This window comes from Lissotriton helveticus, chromosome 3_2, assembly GCF_964261635.1.
Source record: "Lissotriton helveticus chromosome 3_2, aLisHel1.1, whole genome shotgun sequence".
Classification (NCBI taxonomy): Eukaryota; Metazoa; Chordata; class Amphibia; order Caudata; family Salamandridae; genus Lissotriton; species Lissotriton helveticus.
In genome coordinates this window covers 188,159,450-188,177,954 of record NC_136062.1, presented here as the reverse complement: position 1 = coordinate 188,177,954, position 18,505 = coordinate 188,159,450, and the positions used below count along the sequence as shown (strand labels likewise).

General features: G+C 43.4%; 1 protein-coding gene across 1 annotated transcript in view; it reads left to right on the top strand.

Moving 5' to 3' along the window:
• Positions 1 to 18,505, top strand: part of GRAMD2A (GRAM domain containing 2A) — a 93,816-nt gene that overhangs the window by 23,663 nt on the left and 51,648 nt on the right. Inside the window, exons 4-6 of the mRNA XM_078684538.1 lie at positions 7,147 to 7,219; positions 14,354 to 14,457; positions 16,144 to 16,242. Of these exons, the coding sequence (XP_078540664.1) occupies positions 7,147 to 7,219; positions 14,354 to 14,457; positions 16,144 to 16,242 (276 nt within the window). The remainder of the gene's footprint in view (positions 1 to 7,146; positions 7,220 to 14,353; positions 14,458 to 16,143; positions 16,243 to 18,505) is intronic.

Below are 18,505 nucleotides of genomic sequence, written 5' to 3'. Positions count from 1 at the left end.
AAGTCTCTCTGATAACTCTCATGAAGTCTGCTGCTGGGCTTCAGCATGGACGCAAACATGTCTTTGATGACACAAGTGATCAATGTCACTAAAATACATTCTGACATATATGCACGTTCTACAGGATCTTGCATGTTCTGCTTTCCCCTCAAACATTGTTCTTTGTTCTAGACGTGGTCATTTGTGGAATAACTCTACGGAGGTCGGGCCACCTGGACAAGATCAAGGTTCACTGAGAGGAAAATCTTGTTGCCTACTCATCCCTGACCTCAATCGAACACTTTTTATCTCATAATTTTTCCCGCACTCATATCACTTCACTGGCTCCCAGATGTGAAGACATCTAACATGGGCTTCGATAGGAATTCATATAGCATATTATCAAGCCCATTATCGCCGCTTTATCGGCAGTTTCCTGCCGATAAAAGCGGCGATAATGTATCGCCCATCCTTGATAATATGCCCCTAGATCTTTAGTTGAGCCGATGTTTGGTCGGGAGCCAGTGAAGTGATATCAGTGCGGGAAAAATTATGAGATAAAAAGTGTTCGATTGAGGTCAGGGATGAGTAGGCAACAAGATTTTCCTCTCAGTGAACCTTGATCTTGTCCAGGTGGCCCGACCTCCGTAGAGTTATTCCACAAATGACCACGTCTAGAACAAAGAACAATGTTTGAGGGGAAAGCAGAAGCCCATGTTAGATGTGAAGCATCTAACATGGGCTTCGATAGGAATTCATAGAGCATATTATCAAGCCCATTATCGCCGCTTTATCGGCAGTTTCCTGCCGATAAAAACGGCGATAATGTATCGCCCGTCCTTGATAATATGCCCCCTAGTTCCTCCTGCATAGGGCCCTCCCTGGTCAAGCGCCCCCTTACCTTGCCAGACAACCCGAGTAGACTAAGGATGGCCGGCCACAAGTGGCTCTCTGGTCAGTAGAAAAAAAACATGTTTTATGAGAAGTAATTTTCCATCTCCAATGTTCCTCCCTTTGGAATTTGCTTCTTATAATTCTATATCTTCAATTTTTTCAATCTTTTTGATGTCCATGAAATCCCCGAAAAAAGCAGCCGCTCCAGCAGGAGTTAGGACCACATGAGAGCTAACTGTCCAAGGAGACACAGGTCATCTGAGGAACCAGTTGTCTCCGAGTACAATGTGAATTCACAACGTTCTGTACAGCTACTTCCTTGCACAAGCAAATTAATTGAAAGAAGCCTTTAGGCAACATTAGCTGCACATAAAAGTATTAAATGAAATAAATCAGAGTGCCACTACAACTAATTTCAATGAAATATGATCACCTATATGCAAACTTTTGCAACTAAACAAAAGCTTGTAATTGATTGAGGCGGTAATCTAATCAAGATGGTACTTTATTCCACGTCAGGGAAATGCTTTACGTGTGCCAACTTGCTATACACAATTCTATACTAAAATATGTTATGTTGTGTCATGTGTATTTTTTTTAGTGCACAACACTCACAGAAGGGTGTCCTGCTGCTGAAGCAGGAGCTGTATGGGCGGAGCAAGGGTCGGGCTAGGTGAAGACAACCATTGGTCGCTATGTGCATGCGATTACATACTATGTTGATGTAACTAATCTAAGCCACTAAGCACTGACCCTTAGCATGTCCCATTGTTTCCTCATTTCTTACCCACCTACCTTTGCACACGTAATTTATTTATACAGTTGTATGGTATTCCGAGGACCGCTAACGCACAGGTGCATGTCCCCACCTTCATCCGCTGTTCCAGGTCTGAGTGGTCACATGAAAGGTTTTCTTGAATAGCAAGGCCTTGACAGAAGCAGCATAATGGAATCAGCGGCTCTTCTCCTGAGGAAGGTTCTTCCACATCACTGGACCTCTCACTGCGAATGCTGTGCACTTAGGAGTGCTGCACAGCACTTAAACTACGGGACTAGATTTAATAGTGCTGCACTTAAACTTCAAGACTAGATTTAATTTATTTATTTATTTATTTGCTTGTTAAGCGCGGCTGCCACCCAAAGGGTATCCTGGCGCTGAGACTGCGTCTATCCTGCAGGCAAACTACCATTACATTGCTCTAGGGAACAAAAAGGTCTTAAGATCCTTTTTAAAAGGAATGAAATCTTGTCTACACCTCAGCGCCAGCGGGAGGGTGTTCCAGAGAGTGGCAGCCGTAAAACTAAAAGCACGGCCACCCATCCTCACTCTATTGATCCTGGGGACCGTCACCAGGAACGCAGAGGAGGATCTTAGGGGTCTAGATTTAAGAGTGCTGCACTCAATCTTTGGGACTAGATTTAAGAGTGCTGCACTCAAACTTCGGGACTAGATTTAAGAGTGCTGCACAGCACTTAAACTACGGGACTAGATTTAATAGTGCTGCACTTAAACTTCAAGACTAGATTTAATTAATTTATTTATTTATTTGCTTGTTAAGCGCGGCTGCCACCCAAAGGGTATCCTGGCGCTGAGACTGCGTCTATCCTGCAGGCAAACTACCATTACATTGCTCTAGGGAACAAAAAGGTCTTAAGATCCTTTTTAAAAGGAATGAAATCTTGTCTACACCTCAGCGCCAGCGGGAGGGTGTTCCAGAGAGTGGCAGCCGTAAAACTAAAAGCACGGCCACCCATCCTCACTCTATTGATCCTGGGGACCGTCACCAGGAACGCAGAGGAGGATCTTAGTAAACTTCGAGACTAGATTTAAAAGTGCTGCACTCAAACTTCGGGACTAGATTTAAGAGTGCTACACTCAAACTTCGGGACTAGATATGAGTACTGCACTCAAACTTCGGGACTAGATATAAGGGAGCTACACTCAATCTTCGGGACTAGGTTTAAAGAGTGCGCACTCAAATGTCGGGACTAGATTTAAGAGTGCTGCACTCAAATGTCAGGACTAGATTTTAGAGTGCTACACTCAATCTTCGGGACTAGATTTAAAGAGTGCTGCACTCAAACGCCGGAACTAGATTTAAAGAGTGCTGCACTCAAATGTCGGGACTAGATTTAAGAGGGCTGCACTCAAACTTCGGGACTAGATTTAAGAGTGCTGCACTCAAAATTCGGGACTAGATTTAAAAGTGCTGCACTCATCACTTCAGGACTAGATTTAAGAGTGCTGCACTCAAACTGCGGGACTAGATTCAAGAGTGCTACACTCAATCTTCGGGACTAGATTTAAAGAGTGCTGCACTCAAACACCGGGACTAGATTTAAGAGTGCTGCACTCAAACTTCAGGACTAGATTTAAGAGTGCTACACTCAATCTTCGGGACTAGATTTAAAGAGTGCTACACTGAAACATCTGGACTAGATTTAAGAGTGCTGCACTCAAACGTCGAGACTAGATTTAAGAGTGCTGCACTCAAACGTCGGGACTAGATTTACCAAGTGCTGCACTCAAACATCGGGACATAGATTTAAGAGTGCTGCACACAAACTTTGGGACTACATTTAAGAGTGCTGCACTCAAACTTCGGGACTAGATTTAAGAGTGCTGCACTCAAACGTCGGGACTAGATTTTAAGAGTGCTGCACTCAAACGTCGGGACTAGATTTAACAAGTGCTGCACTCAAACATCGGGACTAGATGTAAGGGTGCTGCAGTCAAACTTCGGGACCAGATTCAAGAGTGCTACACTCAATCTTCGGGACTAGATTTAAAGAGTTCTGCACTCAAACGCCGGGACTAGATATAAGAGTGCTGCACTCAAACTTCGGGACTAGATTAAGAGTGCTGCACTCAATCTTCGGAACTAGATTTAAGAGTGCTGGACTCAAACTTCGGGACTAGATTTAAGAGTGCTGCACTCAAACTTCGGGACTAGATTTAAGAGTGCTGCACTCAAACTTCGGGACTAGATTCAAGAGTGCTGCACTCAAACTTCGGGACTAGATTTAAGAGTGCTGCACTCAAACTTCGGGACTAGATTCAAGAGTGCTACATTCAAACGTCAGGATTAGATGTAAGAGTGCTGCACTCAAACGTCAGGACTAGATGTAAGAGTGCAGCGCTCAAACTTCGGGACTAGATGTAAGACTGCTGCACTCGAACTTCGGGACTAGATTTAAGAGTGCTACATTCAAACGTCAGGATTAGATGTAAGAGTGCTGCACTCAAACTTCGGGACTACCGCCAGTTGTTTCCAACGGATCTAATCCCTCTCTTTAGGGAAGCATTAAGTGAGTTAACAAGCTTTGGAGTCTCAAAACAGTGCTGAAAACAAGACACTTACAGCTTCAATGTGTAATAAAAGACGACATATTTTTAACCGGTATGGAGGCTTTAACTCTTGCTAATGCAATTGCCAAAGGGCTCCCAATCCTGACTCTTGGAAGGGTGCAATATTACTGCCTATTCACAAAAAAAGGTGATAGATCCCAACTGAGCAGCGATAGACCCATAAGTCTAATAGATTGCTTCCAAAAAGTATTTTGTCACTGTGTGCTGGTAAAAATCAAAGACTGGATATCTGAGAAAGACGTAATTGGCCCTTTCCAAGCTGGCTTTTGAAGGAAGGTTTCAACAATCGACCAGGCCGTTCATTTTCTGTTGATTTACTGGAGGACTGTTGGCATCAGCAAGGGCAACTTCTACGTTTCCTTTGTTGACTTAAAATCGGCTTTTGACTTGGTCCCATGGCCTGGCCTATAGAAAGTTCTTACTGACCTGGAAATTCCACCACATATTTTATCGCTAGTAATTCTTCTACATGAGGACAACTATGCCGGCATCAGGTGTGGGCAACAGGGCCAGTTGATAGATAGGGTACCAGTTCACAAAAGCATCCGCCAGGGCTGCGTATTGGCACCCACACTGTTTACGCTATTTATTAATTATATTGTAAATTTCCTGTCTCAGGCTGATACGGATGCTCCACTCCTCACTCAAACCAAAATTCTGATCCTCCTCTTTGCAAATGACACCTTGATGATCTTTAAGACCCCGAGCGGCCTCCAGAATCTTGTCACCAGCTTTGACGAGTTTTGCCTTGCTCGTGGCTTGGAGATCAACACTTCTAAAACTAACTGATGTAGTTCAATCAACATAAATCATACAAGGGGAGAATCACCTTGGAAGGAGATCCCCTTGAAAGGGTCAACTCTTTTACTTATCTTTGTGTGACGTTCTATGGGGCATGGCCTGGTGTTCCCAAGTACATAATGCGACATCAAAACTTAAGCAGACTTCGGGCGCGTTACTAAAGGAATATTTTATTTCATATACCAAACCCATTACACCTGCACTCAAAATCCATGAGGTCAAAGCACTTGGTTCTGCCCTTTACAGGACGGACCTGTGGGGTTTTTCTAATTCTGAAGAACAAACTAAATCTGAAAATAAATTCCTCAGAAATCTTGCCTTGATCCCTCCCAGTACTCCCCTTTACCCACTTATAGTGGATTTGGGTGCAAGAGGGTTTGGCGTGCAAAATTCGGCTGAATCCATTACTGTCCTGAAGACGCTTATGGGCCACACCCAAACTTGTCCACTGTGCTGAATGCCTCAAGGATGTCATGAATGACGACCGTTTTAGCAAGGTCTCCTGGCACGCCAGAATTAAGTAGGCATTTTACTTTTTTTGCGTTGCCTGAGTTGTGGGACCATCTGGATTATACTAACTTCTCGTCCTAGGATTCTCTAAAACAGCAGAACTGGACAGTCAATGGGCAATCAATCCTGAAAAGCTGTTTGCTCTAAGCTAACTAATGATATTATCGACTTACTTCAAGCCTATTTGTGGCTTTGAACCCTTCTGGCATCAGTTGTCTGTCACTTTGGACAGCAAGTTATATTTTCAGTTTTGAGTAAACACTCAACCACTGAGAGCGTTCATTTCCAACTGGGTGGGTGGGGGAGATGCTGGGTGTCTGGCTTGCAACTCCCCAGAGGAGAATGATCCGCACATTTTCTTTGTGTGTCCAGCTTATGACTCCCCCGAAGTATCTGGTTAGGTCCTATATGTAGGCTGCTCTGTGTGCACAGCAACTCTGTTGCCCTGCGTATTCTTAAAGCAGACAGTCGCCTGGTTTTTGCCATTTCGGTTGCCAAATTCTTAAGCATCATGTGGGTACTAAGAAGGAAGGCTCTTCCCCCTCCATAGTCGCTTGCTGTCTGTACCACCTAATAGGCACCACATATTTTTGCTGTATCACCTATGTGCACACCAACCTTAAAAGTCAATGTACTGTTCTCCTTTTCGACTGTTGACAATTTCAGTTTTTGACTTACATCTAAGTTTTCATGAACTGTGCCACTGGACTTTTCCATAGTGCATTTTTATTTATTTATTGTATGCTTTTATATGTTTGACTTTTATGGCCCCGGTGGCCCAAACAAAAAATTTGAATCACCAATAATGGAGTAGATGATGTAACATCTATTTCCATGTGAAGGAGCATGGTACATGTATATTCAAGCCCTAAAATGCATATTTCTCACTAGGTGGGTGATTGCTCTGTTTTGGGTAGCCAACGTCAGGTGTCTCCCAGTAGCTGATCACTGAGGTAGCCAGGGCACTGAGCAGGCATGGGCTTGCGAAGTAGGCTGCGTCCTTACTCCAACCCTTTCCTTGTTCAGAGACCAGTGACGTACCTTGAGAGCTGGTGAGAAGTGGTCTGTATGTTTCAAAACAGGAAGGCTGTGCTGGGCTGCCTTTGTTGAACCTTGATACATTGTGTTTTCTGGAATGTCCCCCTGGTTGCGGTTTGGACATGGCCGCTCCAGGGCCCAGAAGCAGCAGACAATGGTGAAATGCATCTTTGATGGTCTGGTTAGCCTCAGGTATGAGAGACAGAAAATGCCCATCCTGACTCCCAAACTGCACACCCTTGGATACGAGGTCAAGGGGTGACACACTTAGATGTACAGCTTGTTATCTGTGGACCTGGGAGTATCTTGCCAGTGGCATAGCAAGGGGAAGGACTGTCTGCCCCAAGCGGCATTAGTTTTGGGGGTGGCGACTTCCACCTCGAATCGCCAGCAACCCCGCCACTACTCTTACATATGGCAGCCGTCGCCGGGACCGCCACGAGGGACAAAATGTATAGCTATGTCACTGTATCTTGCGACTCATCGTGGAGTATATCTTGTCATGTTCGACTGGGTGTGTGTAAAGCTTCTATCTTGTTATTTTCTCCACGTAGACACCCAATAAATACAACACTCTGTACCACAAGCTGTTCAAAGACCTACCAAGAGACGAAAATCTATTGAAAGGTGAGTTCCAAAGGCTAAAATGCTTAAAATTAGTTATTTTGTGAGTACTGTGATACCTTTGTGGTGTCATAAACTGTACATTTTGTTCCAAAGTGAGTGGTGTAATGTGCATTGTGATGTTTGTATTGAGCTGTGCAAATGCTGCTGTTGTGCATTCATGTCTGTCTTGTGCAGCGAGTTGTGTGATGTGTTTTGAGCTGGTTGCTTCTTCCTTGTGTATGGTAAGTTGTGTGCGCTTGTTTGAAATGTGTGGTGAGAGATTTGAGTTTTTTCATGTGACTATGAGCTTTGTCTTGTGGTGGCTATGACAGGATAATCTGTTCCACATTATGCCATTTGTGTTATTTGTGGTACAGTGTGCCATAAATGTATGGGCTTGGATGCTACAGCGCAGGTTGAAAATTCTGTTTCGTTATGATATATGTAGGCTTTTCGACATGTTGTTTAATGGTTTTTTTAAGTATTGGAAATTTCCGACAATGATGTGATGATGTATTTTATGTTTTTGTCTGTGTGTGGTGTTGTGCTTTGGCTTTTTTGTGCATATATTTTGATTGAGTTCTGCGTTTGTTTTGTCACGTGCTGTGAGATGTGTGGATGGTTATCAGATGTGATGTGATACATTGCATGAACCATGCCACGTGATGTTTCACAACAAATGTTCTGGTTTTGAATTGTGCCTTATTTTTTGGGTAATATTTTTTGACTTGTATTGTACTGTAATATAATTTAGCTGGAGTTGTGAAAAAAACGGAGTTAACTTTCGTATTTGTTTAGAATTGTGAAATGTACTGTGAGCTATTAACGGTATTAAAAAGTGAATTGCATGAATGTGTGTGATGTGTGATGAATTATTCACAGGTACACTGTACAGTGAATCACCTCTAAGCACTAAAGACTAAATTAGACGAGCTTAAGCGCCAAGAAACACAGTAGACCATAGACAAGTCAAGGGACTTGAACCAAAGGAGTCACACGTCCTGGTAGGACATTGTCTGTGAAGAATGTGCAGCTGTCAGATGTCATTATAGGCAATCAACCTGGTTCACTGCTTGAACCTGCAATCTGAGTTAATATATTTCTACTTCAGTAAAGTTCCAAATCGCAATGAAAACGATGCCTTTCCTCAACCGCACACTACACTCACAACAAATTTAGTGCTGAAAAAATTCTACTAGGTAAGGTAGACAATCAATATATTAACAGTTTTCAAAATACAAGTGAAGATTCTGACCATAGGAAGTAGCTCATACATACATTGGGCCGGATTTACAATGTATGTTTACAACTGAAAATATCTCCATTTATGCCTGCCATGAATTCACAAAAGGACTTCTGCTAGATGTAAATAGATTTACTACTGCAAATGTCGCTGCCACTAGTGCAGAGATCTTCAGTGGTACTGTGGGGGTGAGCCTTTTCAGAGGCTCACTGGTGCAGGGGTTCGCCCTTCTTTGCGCACTGGTCCTTTAGACTGACAAAATAGAGATTGGCACGGAAGCTGTAATATCAAAGAAATGGTTTATTAGGAATCATGAGTGGAACTGCATTGATACATAACCCTCAGGCAATGTATGAGGCAGCACATGGAGTACAAAACCATGGGCCTTTTATACTGTGATAGTTGCAGTGCAAGCATGGAGGTTCAAAAAGAGGCAGTACAAGTGTACACACAAATAGCTAGTTACATATAAAGATACATAAGAATCACTTAGTCAACAGAGTGGGAGGAGTTACAGAAATGCTGACATCAGTTAAAATAGCCTAACAGTTAAATCTGTAACAGGTGCATTCTAGCAGTTACAGGCCTTTCTGAGCATGTGCAGTGCTCAGTCTCAGTGCTGAAGGAGTTAACTATAGATGATGACTCAGGCGAAATAGAGAAGCATGCAACAGCGAAGACGGGGAAGCACATGGCAAACACATGGCTAACTAAAATGGATGCCACAAACAAAATGGTTTTAGCTCATGCTAACAGTGATCTCTGCCAAGTTTCCACAGTACATCCCACTCAAGGGGTGGTGAGTGGGTGTTACAAGGAGTGGTTTGCTTTGTAAGTATATGGGTGCCCACAAAATGTGTGCTTGTGGGCTTTCAAAAACTCTAATCTGACCTCCTCCACCCTCGACATGGTCAGAATTCATTCTCCAGCGAAAGACTGGAGTGTCTCTTCTTACAGGATGGGAAGGGGAAAGGATAACCCTCAGATTTGCTGGGGGAGTAAGGAAGGGGCTTTCTCAACAATGACAAATGTTTTCTGATAGGAGAAAAAAATAGCTTTTGCACATTTAGCTGCTCTTCAAAGTATGCAAAATTGTACGTTATGTAGAAAAGGCCGCCTTATCACATGTGTAATAATAAGCCTGATAACCTGCACTTGACCTGGCATATCAGGAGCATTATCCGAACTGTTTTGTGAATGGCAAAAAGTGTAACAGTATGTTCAGTCATAGAAACCGACCTGTTCTTTTACACTTTTATTTGTGAATGGGTTAGTGGGTGAGGGTTGCCATTTCAGATACTATAACAACTTATTATACACCCATCAGGGAAAACTCCCTTATCAGGGGTTAGTACCACAGGACCAATGCCAAGAAGGTTGCTCCCCATCGGATTGAGCGCCCATCAGTCAGTCTTCCTCCCAAGCATGGGACAGAAACTACCTTGTTGGATATTATGAATGACACTGCACACATGTTTCATTGGCTCTCAGGGGTCAAATGAACTATAGTATGTGTAGATCCTTCAGCGGCGATGTGTTCTCAGAAAATGGTAATGCGTCTGAGGACACATGAAAGGGGATGTTAACCTAACACATTTTTGGATACTCAATAGCTTGCAAAAATAAAATCACAGAATGATTAAAAGTAATTTTATGTTTTCCATTGTAACTTCTGTCACTTTTTTCCAACTTTAAGAGCTGAAGCAGCCATGTTTCCTTGTTATTCCCCAATACATTTCAAGTGGAAAAGAGCCTTACGATAGATACCTTGTTACATTGTTACCTTAATTTTTGTAACCACCCATGAGTGGAAGTCAGTTACTCTTGGTAAACTTATGTAAGAAATCAACTATATGAAGCTATGATTTCCCCTTAAATGCCACAGATTTTAACTTGGTATTATAGCATTCTCTCTACAGCCCTGCACAACCAAACTCAATGTAAAACTTTGTTAAAATATTTTTTTAATTGAAAGTGGTTTTCACACCAGCTCGTGGAGAGGTCTCTTCTTTGCATATACATTGGCACGACTCGGATTGTAATAAAGTACGCTGCCACAGTTAAATGTGGAACTACAATCATCTTCTGATTTCATAAAATACTACTTTTTGACTACAAGTAATATGAGTTCCTTTTACATAAAAAAATCAGCATTTTGCAAATGGCACGGGGGAACCATGCAGCATCCCATCCAGACCGCTGTCATGTCCGCCTAATGCCAAAAGCCGTCCTTCCATTCCTGCCAAGCGTCACGCAACAGGTGTGACGCTCACGCATTTCAGTGCGGTGATCCGCATCACCGCACTGAAATGCATTGTCACGCATACCAGTGGCGGCTGTCACTGACTGTGCCCGGGCTCTCTCTGCTGCTCCCTCCGACCGGCTATACTTCAGCCAATCTCGGACGACCGTGTCACCAGGGGGGCCGGGAATAATTAATCCGGATGTGTGGCGGCGTTACTGCCGTCACGTCCGGCCCGGAACTTAAAGCCGGCGGCGGGGTAAATTGCAGCCTGCCAAAGCCTCTCTCATGCCTTGATGGCAGGCCGCCCGCCGCGGCCGAGGGGGCCGCAAATCGATTGCGGCGCGGGCGGGGCGGCCGCCTGCGCCCCGCACCTGAGGCTGTAGCAGCCGACGGACCAGCCGGCGAAAGTCAGCTCTGAGCTGTTTGACTACTGGAGGACGAGGGAGCGTCGAGCGCCGGAGCCGCGGCTGAGGCGAGGAGTGTCCGGCGACCAGCAGCTCTGCCTGGAGATCATGAAGACAGGCAGTGCCCTGGCAGTAGTGACATCACTGCTGCACATCGTGGGCTGGGCAGCAGCAGGTGGTCTGGTCAACAAGTAAGTGTCAGCCCCCATTCGACACCGGTGATGATGTCCACAGTTTATTTTTATTAATGTTCTGCAGTGCACATGTCGTGCTCTGGTGCATCAATGCATTATGCCAGCTTGCAATATTGTACAACAGCCAGTTAAGTCAGCCCCCGCGCTGCGCACGCGACACGGCCGGTGTCACAGTTTATTTTTATAATGTTCAGCAGTGCATGTCGTGCTCTGGTGCACTGCATCAATGCCATTATGCTTACAATATTGTACAACAGGTTAGAGTAACTAGTGGGAACTAAATGGAAACGAAACCCCTATAATCAGGTAGGTATTGTAGGTTAGGTAGGATTCAGGAATCCAGTCTGACTATAATGTAGTAATTATGAGCGCTGCAACATGTGAAACCAAAAAAAATAACATAATAAAAAGCATTGATCTGCAGGGCTGCTCTGTCTGATCATCCTTCAGGAGTCAGAGAGCCTGCCTGAGTCCTGATTTAGTTTGTTTACCTCTAAGCACGTGTTATCACATCTAGGGCTGTCCACTCATTCATAGTGGGTATAATTATCATCAAGTCGGATCAGTGCGTGGACATAATTTACACTCTCTGCAGTGTTCTTCACATGATCAGTCTTTTTTTTTCTGATTTGTGCCCGGCCTGCCCGAAATGTTGTTGACTTCAGACAGTCAGTGGCTCCAGCTCACACATCCTGTTGGGGCCTGGACATAGACCTGCACATCATGACTCGGACTCGAGGCCCAGGCCAGGGGTCCCCATGGCATCTTGTTGCTAAGCATTAGCCCGGCTGCCTCGTGATACAAGGCAAGGGGAGAAGAGGCAGAGCTCAGACCCAGTGATGTCACCTGCAGCCCCCACCACCAGCACAACAATAGGTGGCCAGCCGGGTTGCTTTCGGTTCATCCACGTGACTTGTGTAATTTCATGGTTATGCATTCGTTTACAGTACAGTCCGGTTACAGGCGGGAGCAATAGGGTTAGTCTCCCATTTCTGGTGCTCTGTAACAGTTTCAAGAAGTTCTTGGAGTTTCTTGTTGCTCAATTGGCTGTAATTTCTGATATTTAGAATTTTCCATTGTCTTAATTGCATGATTTTTGCTCGCGAGAAAGTGTCACTCATAGTCGTTGAAATGTCACTCATAATTTCACTCAAATGTTTAAAATGTCACACATGGCAATCTGAAACCTTGGCAGCTATGCCCTTCACAAGATGGAAGCCGCCTCAAGTGACAGCTTCCTCTTTTCAATGGATACTGTCCCCTAGAGGGAGTTGGATGTAAAACTAATGCGGTATCGCATTACAAATCACAAAGCGTAGTGATGCTCTTTTACGCCCCCTCTACTTTGGTTTTTGTTCTGAGTGCTGTTTGTGAGTCTGAAAAACCCTTCTGACTCACAGTGTGCTCTGAATACATTGAGAATTGTCATCTTGTGGTCGCAAAGCCTGTGATTTTGTGACCAGTCATTGTTTGATGGTAAGTCTGTGCTGGTGTAAATATTAACTGCCCTCTTGCAGCTTTGTCTGGTGTTCTACAGAAGGTACCCCAGAGGCACAACTAGTGATGGGAAAGGCTGACATTGTCCCATTGGTTAGAAAGTGTTTGCGATTGTTAGTGTGGGATAAGCACTTATATTGCCCATCTGACCGACACAAATATTCAGTGCTCTCTGAGATTTTATGGCTTGTTAAAGCTTAAAAACACCTTCTGGCACATTCCAGATAGTATCTGGCTGTGCACTGCCCTGTGCACACCTCTTCATGCACTATCCTGCGTTCGTAGCAAGGGAGGGACCAATCAGAAAGAGGCTGTCCATTTGAACACTGTGCAGCGGAAATGTGGCGAAGTGGCGCAACCTAATAGTAGAACGTAAACTCATTTATTTTGATTTAAATTCTTTTATTTGGATTGAATTCATTAAAAGGTTAGCATTACAGGAATGTTTTATTTTAATCAAATAGATGCAGAAAATAAGGTTTTGGTTAGAGTTAGTATTACATTTAATAAAGCAGAAGGTTATGTTTAGCATAAGGGTTAGGATTACGTTTATTGTATCAGAAAGATTAGATTTCATTCGAAGAATTATTATTTCAAAACACAGTTTCCCAGCTACCGAGCTCAATCTGGTATTTTTGCCCTGTCTGCATGTTCCTCTTTCCTTTTACAAAGTGATGGTTATTGAATACAGAGGTCCAGTTATTTGGAATACACTCACTAACTAAAGTTTTCCACAGTATGACGTACATGCACAATTAGCATCAATTTTCTTACCTTTTTAAAGAGAATCGCGTGCAATGCAAAATTGCCATTTCATCATACTTTATTCGATAATTAAGTCATAAAAGCATACATAAAAACATACATTGCATTAAATCGTGCCTGCTCGCATGCCAAACTTTGGTAAAGGAGGGCCACGGTTGTATGTCCGTAGTTATTCAGTTGTCCTAAATTCTTCTTAGTCCAGATACCCTAAAAACGCAAAACACCACATGGTTACAATAGACTTGCAGAATCTTTCTGGTCTGTAAGAAGAATGAAAGCATCTGAAATAGATAGGGACCTCAACTAATTCTCCAGAAGGTGTAATTTCCATAAATTTACAGCACTCTCAAGTTACCTCATCGCTGCACAATTAGCTAGGTCAGAACTGATTTGGGGAGGTGACATGTGACCACCTTAAGCAATAGTCAGTCAAGGACATTTCTACTTGAGCCCAGATTACAAGGTTGGTATGATTTATGCACAGGGTTACAGCATGGCGGCAAATTACCTTTCCAACTGGTAATATCTCATATCAGGCTAGTTAACTTATTTGTCCTCAGAAAAGGGACTAGCATGCAGAGCTGGATGTACCTGGTTCTAATCTGCATCAGTTTACCTCCTGTTTTATACAGTACATGGACGTAGTAGAACAGTGTAAGTGATTTTTCCCTTTTTTCCCCTGAAGAGTTTACGTTTCTGATTTGTCTTCTTTAAGGAGACCCACAAACAGGATTGTGTAATGTACACTTGTGTTTGTTTATGTGCTGTATCCTGCCCTGTGTGCTAGAAGGTCTGTGTTTTTTGCAGCATACTCCTGTGCCCTCCAGAGAGAGATACTTATTCAAGGACGTCTCTACATCTCCCATAATTGGCTTTGCTTCTATGCCAATCTTTTTGGGAAAGATATCAAGGTAATGTGCCTGGGCACTTCAAAATTGCTCTTTTTTTAATGTTTGCTCTATGTTTCTGGTGTTAACTATCATTATGTATATCAAAACAAACTGCCTTTGAACCAGCCAGAATGCTATGTCTCTGTTTGGTATTCATCAATAATATTCAAGTGGATTTAGTATATAAGAATGTACAAGCAGTATAAGAAAAGCCATATATTTGTTGCAGCCTTTTCTTCAGTTCAGCCATAACAAGGCCAGGCATGTGCCATTGTTTCATTATTGCTCTGTGAGAAGATGGAGGCGGGCATGGGTCCTAGCCCCACTGAACAGAAACATTTTGTCTGACCCTATCATTGCTGCCGTGGCAGGGCCTTGTGTGGACTGATGTGTATTCTACTGTACAAGATGTATAAAGGAACATTCTGGTCAGTGTGAGTATAGGGCAATAGTGAAGTTGTCACATGCTGTATAGCACAGGAGGCACTTGTACACTTACATCCTTTCATAAGGCAGCCTTCCTACGATGAATCATTTTTTTAGACTGTTACTGTACTAGAAAAAGAGCATCATTTCTAGTCCTTGCTCACACTATACTGTGCACTATCCATGCTCAGGATCCGCAAGCCAAGGTAACATATGTGGGAAAAAGCATATAAAAAAAGAATGTAAACGAAAGCACATGGAAGATGAGGATGGATGGATGAATAGAAGGGGCATATGGACAGAGAAACCAAAAAGGATTAACAAGTCTTGCAAAAATAGCATGTGATTATCTATAATGATAGGTAGACGAGTGCAAACGTGTAATACGTGTAAGTAGAGGTAGAATATAGGATAGTGAATGTTTAGGGGGATATATTGATTACTAGAATAACAGTAGATGTATGCGTGGATAGTTTGGTAGGATTCATACATACACTGCATGAAAAGTATTTGTAGTCTGCACCATAGTTCCCTGTGATCATACTACTACCCAAATCCTTATCAATCTTTTGTAACCTTGCATGGCAACAGTTACACGTTTGTTCACCCCAATCACATCCCCACAAAGCGCGTCTTAACTCTGCCAACATGGCTGCCTCACGGGTCCCCAGTCTTGAAACGTCTTGTATCATGCAGTGTCGACTGGAGACTGGAATTTTTAGAATCTGGCAAGTCAGTACAGGAATAGGTTACAATTATTTATTGGAAGTCAACCTAGGTGCGCTAAACAACCTTGATTGGTTTGTTAATAATGCATGCAATGTTTATGCTAGAAACGAAGGCAAGGTTAGGAAACTGCTTCATAGCTAGGCATCATGCACCCCACACCACTCCATTAGTTTATGGTTCTAGAAGTATATGAAATGAGATGTATGACATATTATGTAGTTCTTTCTTTCGTTTGCAGCAGGTTTTGACTGTGAACCATTAATTGGACAACCTAGCCCAGGATCTAGGAGGGATAGGGGGATGGTAGCATAAGGTTCAAGAGATTTTGGTAAGTCAGGTCCACATGCCTGTCAGCAGAGGCAACCTCAACATAAAGTCAACCACGAACACGTGTTGGTGAAGATTCAGCAATAGCTACATTTATGAGCTTGGAAGACTTTAGAAGGAGATCTGAGGTGTGCGTGTGGTAGGGTGGACGATGTGTGAGTAGAAGTACTTCATGCAGAAAGTATGTATACTGATAACGTCTTCTAATATGTGTTGCTTTTTTAGGTGGTTATCCCTGTGGTCTCTGTTCAGCTTGTAAAAAAGCACAAAACAGCAAGGCTCCTTCCAAATGGAATTGCTATCACTACCACTGCCAGCAGGAAGGTACGTCTGCTTACCGGCGTTAGTTTTGTTGTTCGATTTTATCAAGCAAGCAGCAGAACAGTATGGGATTCGTCGTATTCACCTTCCTGATTTTATTGTGTGTAAATTTTCTTTATTGAGATTGGCCTGACAAATAAAAAGACAAACAATAATGTTATCTCAACATGATAATGTGCCGCACTTCAACACAGTGGCGTGCCAGTATGACATAATAACAATACCCCAACAGTGAACAAGGTACGGGAGAAGTTAACAAACACTTTATCAATTCTACTCTTCGTGTGTTTAATCCAATGCATCTGACTATATCTATTCTTGCAATTTCAGCAGTAACCATTGTACAGTAGCTGTGTCAATAATTGTATACTGGTTGGTCTAATGCCTAGATGACCCTATGTGAAAAGTCGATATATAATTGTCTGCAGACCCCTCTTAGTCACCATCTAGTGGATGCGTACTTAGGTAGGCCTTTAGCAGCTGCCAAATATCTCGGGGGCGTGAGGTGGGAGGTAATAGCGTGGCATACACGTCACTCATAGTGTCACAGTGTATCGTATCCCGCAACCAAGCCATCACAGTAGGTACTCTTGATCCTCCCCAGTGCCCTGATACTTGTCGTTTAGCAATAAGTCGGGCAATCACAGTGAACATTCTGATAATTTTTTTAAGAGGCTGAACATACCACAACAGTGCCATCAGTGGTGTGGGTTTTATAGTCAATTCCACCATGATGGATATATGTTGAAAGACTTCCTCCCTGTATGCTCGCACAGGTGCACAAATCCATGCAAGGTGCGGGAAATCGGCAGCTGGGGTAGTGCTACTGACACATGCATGCGATATGCTGGGGTCCATCCTCGTAAGTAATATTGGGATCACATATATTCTATGTAAATATTTAAAATGTAGTAGTTATGGCAGTGATTGTTTGAGATGTACCGTGTTTGTGCGCAGCAGAAATGCCATATAGTGTCTATTATAGAGATACCTAAATCCCGTTCCCATGCCTCCCGCGCCTTGCTCCCAAATACAGGGTGACGGGATAAGGATAAATGATATAGGCGTGTGACCAGATGAGTACTATTGGGTGAAGTGATCACAAGTGTTAGGGGAAGAAATTCTTCCGGCTTTGACAAGGGGTCCAGTAGGGCGTCAGGTAGGGATCCACAAACTTTATGTAGGAGGAAGCTGTCCATATATGTGGCATTCCCGTGAGAGAGTAGCTCAGTTGTCAAACACAGCCGGGAGCCTATAAATAAATCACCAATCTTGTGGAGTCTATGTTTAAGTAATGTGCGCTTGGTGAGAGTCTCAGTGGTGGGGGTAGCCACGGGTTGTCTGCCAAAGGAATATGCACCGAGTATAAGACCTCCTTCTGCAGATACCGCCGTAATTTAGTCCAAGCCCAGCATGTAGTCAGCAGCGTTTGAATCCCAGTGGGGCAGCGAGGCAGGCCCTGTGACAAGATAACAAGTTTAGATATATTTGCGAACGGTCAGGTTTAAGATATTGGAGTTGGGCATCAGGGTGGTACCAATAATACGTGAAGTGGATTTGGGCCACAGGGTAATATAAATAAAAATCAGGGACTCCGAAGCCCCCACGTTCGTATGGCATAATTAAAGTGTTCAAGCTTATACGAGGCTGCTTGCCTGCCCAGACGAGGTGAATAAGTAAAGACCAGAGTGTGTCAAAAATGTCGTGGTTAACGCAATGGGAATATTTGAAACGAAGTACAGAAACTGGGGTAGGACTACCATTTTTATTATGACATTCGACCAGCCATAGAAAGGGGAAGTTTAATCCATTTATCCACCTGCGTCATGGGGCGGTCGATCGCTGGCCCATAATTAAGGCGAATAACCTCCACTGCATTACAATGTAAGAAGATACCCAGATACTTTGGGGACTCTGAACACCATTTTAGGGGGAACTCAAAATCTTCCTGGGAAGCTGCCGGGGTCAGCGGAAAAATTTCGGATTTGGTCCAATTAATAACTAACCCCGAATATACTCCAAATCGAACCACCTCACGTAGAAGTGAGGGGAGATTCTCTGCCGGCTTCCGCACAAATAACTTAACATCATCGGCATAAAATGAAGAGACAAGTGGACCCGTGTGAAGTTGTAAGCCACGATGGGGATGTTGTTCCTATATTTGTCGCTCCAATGAGTCCATGGCCACAATAAATAATAAAGGCGTGAAAGGACATCCATGTCTGGTGCCCCATGACAGAGGAAATGGGGCTGTAAGTTCACCATT